This window comes from Dipodomys ordii, unplaced genomic scaffold, assembly GCF_000151885.1.
Source record: "Dipodomys ordii isolate 6190 unplaced genomic scaffold, Dord_2.0 Scaffold209, whole genome shotgun sequence".
NCBI lineage: Eukaryota > Metazoa > Chordata > Mammalia > Rodentia > Heteromyidae > Dipodomys > Dipodomys ordii.
In genome coordinates, this window is record NW_012267425.1 from 108,978 (window position 1) to 115,304 (window position 6,327).

The window sequence follows — 6,327 nt, forward strand, 5'->3', positions numbered from 1 at the left end:
AAGCAGGAAAGTAAAAGTAAGGAGACTGAGAATGAAGAAGGAAACTGGAACCAGATAATGAAAGAATAGGAGAGAAAAAATGAATAGAGAAGGGTAGTAAACAAGGAAATGGGGTAAAAAATCCCTGGAAGGTTGAATGCTGTTCCACCTGCACCTGTGAAAACTATCTTACCAGAAAGCTTCCAAAGGTACCGTGGAAAGCAGAGTGACAATCAGAGCCTGCACCGGGAGGCATTAAATTGGGGAGCCCCTAAACCTCCACGTTGCTGGCTCTGTCAGTCCTCAGTGACCCAACCTCAAACTCATGTATCACCTGAATTTGTCGTGACAGCCATAAGGGCTGAGGTGGTGGGGTATAGAAAGGTTAAAGGAGAGTAGGGTAGGTAACTGAAAAAGAACAAGGCATCCTGCACCAGGATGTACTTCGCCATTCCCCTGATGCTTCAAGAACAAAAGAGGTAAGGCCCTAACTTTGGCTACTTTACTACTCCTCCCTGTCTCCAAACATGAGGCCTATGCTTTACTGATGGGATAAGAAGGAGAAAGCTCTGGATCCATCTTGTGGAATGGTCATACAGATTTTTCCTGAGCCTTGGGGAAGGGTGCACTACCAGAAGAGATTTTTCTGCACACAGTGTTGGTGTGCCTCTTACAGCGGCAGCCTGGTCGCCGGAGGCTGTCATAGCCCTGCTGGCACAGATGGAGGCATCCACGGGTAGGCAGGTAGCAGCACAGGCAGGGTAGGAAGAGGGAGATGAGGCTCATTGCTGCCCAGCGGACGAAACAAGAGCTAGGCCCACAGGAGCAGGGCTCATCAGCGCAGTTATCTTCATCATCAGTGGAGCAGTGGTAGAAGAGGCCCTTGACACAGCAGAGGCAAGTGCCATAATCAAGGAGGCTCTCAGCAGAGCAAAGGCAACGCTGGTTGCACAGCCAGCAGGAGGGGAGGGGGCGAGCTGCTGTGCAAGGGACACACTTGCAGCGCCCACACTCCTCACAGATGAAGAGGTGCTCACTGGGGTGACCAGCAGATTGCTCAGCTTCTCCCTTCAGAGCACCATCAGCCTTTGGGTGGGCCCCTGCTCCAGGCTGGGTTCGGATAATGGATTGGCCTGAAGGTGAGGGTGTAATGCTGGCCAAAAGCCTTTGATCAGAGGCAGTGGTGCTATGGGACATTGAGCTGGCAATGCTAGATTGGCTCAGATGCTGAGGCAAGGGCTGCAATTGATGGCACTGGCTGAGACTGCGGGGGAGACCAGTAGGCATGGTAGCCAAGGACCAATCAGATTTGTGGGTCTGCACAATAAGGGAAGGGCTGGAGAGGGCCTGTTTACAGGGAGCTGGAGGCCGTTCCACATAATCATTGCTAGCATGAGTAGAGCGCAGCTGTTCAATAGGCAGAATTTGTTGGAAATCATCTATCACTGTGGCATCCATTTTGCCTTGATTTTTGAGCTCTGAGCGATAGGGGGTCAGAGTGGCACTTATGGTGATAAAGAGGAGCCCTTGTAGTTACATGGACCTCAGGGCACATCAGAAAATCCTAGGAGAGAAAGAATAGAAACAATAAATGAGAACACAGAGGCATAAGTGCTTTGCAAGAAACTTATCAGGACATACCACCACTGTTACCTCCAATCACTATATGGTAGTCGTCAAGTTATACCTTTATTTATAACTGCAAATAAAGTTATAATTTTATTTGTACTTTACTTGTAACACTTTATTTTACAGGCAAGTCTGGTCATCGTATCCAGACTATAAACAAGTTTGGGAGCAAATATCAGATTGTTGATTCTTTCTGTTTTCCATCACATAACTAAGTTCATAGAAGCAGCTAAATAGTAGCCTTGAGCATCAGATTTCTAATAAAAAATGGAAACAAATGTTTAATACAAAGGTCACTATTTAAAGCAATGCTGTAGCAAAAGAGAAGCCCTCAAGTTTCCCTTGAAAAGTTGCTTATATGATTATATGTATGTGTATGTATGTAACCCATCAAAACTCTCCCTTCAGCCCACTTTATGACAAGGAAAAATAAACAGATGAGAAAATACATTGTTTGAGTCAACAAACATAGTCAAGAAAGTAAGCACAGTATAAGAACAGCAGAGACACATACAGCCAGAATTAGGCTGTCAGTAGACTAATATGGGGGGAAAGCCCTCTCAAGAGCACAGAAAGTCAATACTCATCATTTTCAAATTATGGACTTCTTTAACTTATTGAAGAGGTGACATTTCTTAAATAACTTTTTTTTGACATGTCACTATACTGCCCAGACTGGTTTCATAATCCTGGGCTCAAATGATCCTCTAATCTCAACCTTCAAAGTAACTGGGACTTCAAAGTAACTGCCACCACAACTGGCTTCTGGATTTGAACATAGACAGACAGACAGATACATAGATAGATACATAGACAGACAGACAAACAGACAGACAGATAGATGAATAACACCTGGAAATGGAACAACTATGGAGGACTATAGGAGGTAAGCCCTGACTTCTTTGAAATAGCCCCTAAAATTAATTGTACCCATTATCACCCTAAGTCAACTCCATATTAACAGCATTTACCAAGAAGATTCTGTTTAGGCCACTTTTCTTGACCTTTACACTAAACTCAGGCTTCCTTAAAGGGTAGCAATAATTTATACTATATCTAAGGTAAGTTGACTAGAAAGAATATTCTTACATCTCCATTGTAACACAAAGAGCTATGCAGTCATTTTCTTAAAGGATTTGATCAAGAACAGAACTGATAATGGTGACCATAGGAAATGTATTATATCAAGAGCAGACTGCTTTACTGTATCACCTAGAGGACTAAACATCTTTTAAAAAAGGTATACACAAAACCACTTAAACACAAATCCAAGAGACAACATGGGGGGGCATCAGAATCTAGGGAGCATTAACATGAATAAATTATATATTTGAAATCCATCAGACTTCAGGCTTCCTCAAAATAGACCAATTACTCATACTACTGTATGAGTTGGATAGCTTGAATGAGTAATAAAATTAAGAGGGGGGGGATACTTGATTAGGTTTCCACAAGCAAGCGAACATAACACTGAAATAGGCTCCAAAGTTCTATAGCAATAGGAAAAAAATGCTGCCATTTATAAAGGACTCAGTGGTTAGTAATAACCACACTTATGTGACTTTTAAGGGTTATTTGAATGTATATCTAGTTTAAAATACAGATAAACACTATGTAGACTCTAAGACTCAGGTATCTATGATACTTTTGTTAAATTACTTGCTTTCCTTAGACCTCAGTTGTGCTATCTATATAGTTATAGGAGTGAACTAGGTGATATTTCAAGATATTGCCCCATGATGGTCTGCCTGTATTTTTATAGCTATGTGATAAAATAATTCTCTACATATGCACCACTTATATCTTTAAGTCCTTAAGAGTAAGTTGGTCAATGTGTTCTTGTCTATTCACACAATTCAAAACCAAAAGCATATATCCCTTTTTTCATATACTCAAAGCTCCTGAAACCTGTCACCTCCTACTTTTGCTATATCTTTATAGATTCATAATTTGAGCATTAAAAAGGAACAGGCAGTTTTCATTTGGACTTCTAAATGAACAAGGACATATTATTCAGCTGTTTTGCAGTAGTTTTAGACTGTGAAATGTCTTTTAACAAAATTATAAGAAATGAACTAAAGAATGTGTGGAATCTTTTCCACTGTAAGTACAATAGCATACATGCTAAATGCTGTTTAGACTCATAGATTTACCTAAGGAAACTACTGTCAAACATATTGCAAATTCTCAAAAAGGAATGATTCAAAGGAATGTACACAAAGTTACAGGCGGTAATTGGGTGATATTCCATAGACAAGATTCCAGGGATGTCACTAGGTACCTGAGAGACATGCCCAGAAAGTTGAAGCTAAGCTTGGAGGAATCTAGGTCATAATACAAATGACTCAGAACCAATAATGAAAACTGTGTTCAAGGATTTTTTCTCCCTGAGGAGCAGGAGGGCACATAGTGTTTAGGTTAAGAATGTATATTAGAATATTGATTAGATGTCTGCAAGACAGGAGTTGAGAGACATGGTTGGATGATTAAAGGAAGTTCTGGGATCAATCTGTAATAATGAGGTACTGTCTTTGCCTTCAGATAAGGCAGACGACAGTATGAAATCAGACAGTTTCTTCTTGCTCTTAGTTTTTTTTTAATTAGAATAAACTCTGACTCCAATGCAGAAGATCTGTAATATCGTGGGCAGTAGAAGCAGAATAAAATCAGGGTCTTAGGTGAAATTTAAAGGAATGAATAATAAATTGTCATTCTGGACCTGTTAAACCTTATTTGGATAGCAATGAGGAAATAAAATAGATGCATAATACAGCAGAAGAAGGGGAAATACTGAAAATGGAATAGGTAAAGATTGCTGCAGCATGAGACTAGATGAAAAACTACCACTGCATGCATGCTTATGATTCAGACATCCACCATTAAAGAGCCATTCATTGTGAGTAGCAACAGTTAAGAAACTGTGCTGTTGGTCCATTCTCTGTTCTATTAAATGAGAATGTATACATCACATATTATTGAATAGGAGTTGAGGTGACTGTCACTCTTGGCAACTAATTGATGGGATCTAGTGATTTTTGTCACGTAGTACCTCTGCAGTAATGAATGATGCATTGTAAACCCACTCCCATCTCAGTCTTGGTGACCAGGTGCTCTAGCTTTCTCAACAGTTTTTCTGTAGCCTTGAAATTTGCTATGTTCAACCTAAACAGAAATTTGTTTTCTTATGCCAATTTAGGGACTCTAAAGGTAAATCTCCTCAAGAAATGTTCGTGTTTCTTGATGAAAGAAACACATTTTCTCCTTGAAAGCCAAAATCTACCATATTGAAACAAAAATTGAAATTTTTCCTATTTAAAGCTCTTCTATGCTAACACCTTAAGACATTTCTGATTTCTGTGTAAATTCTTTCTAATACAATATGACTCAATGTTGATTTCAAAAAGGGAGAAACAGGAGGGCCTGGCTCCTGTTTTTTGCCACGTTTGTGGGTTCAATGCTGTTTTATACCTTACTGTGTAACGACTCTGGGGTGTGTTGCTTTTTTTTTTTTCTGTACTCTGCTGTTACATATACCGGTTCTCAGAATAACTAAAAGCAAACATGAGGGAATTTCTGCTATGGCTTTATATGTTTTCTTAGTTCTACTGTTCCAAAGTCTGCTCTCTAAAAATCCCTCTCTGTGCAAAAGCATTTGCATCTCTATCAAAGCATACCCCCCCTTACAAATACCAAGTTGTATATAGTTTACATTACTAACCTCTCAGCCACTGACTGGGCCTCCCTCCTACCGCATACATCTTGCTGGAACTGCCAGGTTCTCACCACATTTAACTCTTAACTTGTCACTTTGCTACCCAAGTCCTATTCATTACTTTAATAGTTTCACTAAGACTCAGAAGTTTATTTCAAACCAGGGTGTCACAGTTTTAAGACCTATGCTTTATTAAATATGTAGATATTTTAGTGATGAGTGTTGCAGACAAGAATTGTAGTAACAAATGAATTTACATACCTCTAATCCTGGGGGAAATGTTAAGAAGCTAGTTGCTCATTTAAGAAGTTGGAATCTTTTTTTTTAAGTCCCAATCCTTTTACAAGACACAAGAAACTTAAATTCTAGTCTTAATGCTAGCTTTACTTTGCTGTGTGATTGGAGGCAATTGACCTCTGTTTCAGGCCTCAGTTTCTTCATCTGCAAAGGGGCGTGCAAAAAGGGGCTTTAAAACAATTCCTTTTCTTGAATGTCTTAAGTTTTATGCTGGGTTTGTTAGCTTCTTAGTCTCCAAAGTCTTTCATACAGAATGTCTTCTTTCCTTTAAATTCTTTACTTCCCTTAATACTCAATTCTGTAAACATTTTCAAATCCAAGTCACTCAGTTTACTATCTTAACTATGTTTCACCACTAGAAACCTAAAAATGGGTAGAATGTTGCCATTTATTTGTTTAGAGTCAAAGAGGCAAGAATAATATATTCATTGTGGATAAACTGCTACTTTGTGCCTTCTTTGTATTTATGTATGAGCTGACTAGTTGGGAACCTGATTTAATACCTACCTGGTATAACGCTGAATTCATGTGATAACACATCATGTTACAATGAGGTTTTAATGTGCCCAGATAAACAACTATAGTTTGTAATTTGAAACTGATTTTCTGCTTAAGAGTTTAAGATCTGCTTTCTCTTCACCGGACTTGGTTTCCAGCATGTAGAGGTGAGTGATAATTAGTTAGACATGTGGAAGGGAGTGTGCTGTAAA

At 39.3% G+C, this 6,327-nt stretch overlaps 1 protein-coding gene across 1 annotated transcript; it reads right to left on the reverse strand.

Moving 5' to 3' along the window:
* Window positions 1-403: 403 nt before the first annotated feature.
* On the reverse strand, window positions 404-1,501 carry Spry3 (sprouty homolog 3 (Drosophila)). The gene has a single exon (XM_013035357.1). The coding sequence runs from the start codon at window positions 1,435-1,437 to the stop codon at window positions 571-573; it is 867 nt and encodes a 288-aa protein (XP_012890811.1). The 5' UTR covers window positions 1,438-1,501; the 3' UTR covers window positions 404-570.
* Window positions 1,502-6,327: the final 4,826 nt, after the last annotated feature.

Coding starts and splice junctions, on each gene's coding strand:
- Spry3 (XM_013035357.1), bottom strand. CDS start 1,437: ATGGATGCCACAGTGATAGATGATTTCCAACAAATTCTGCCTATTGAA.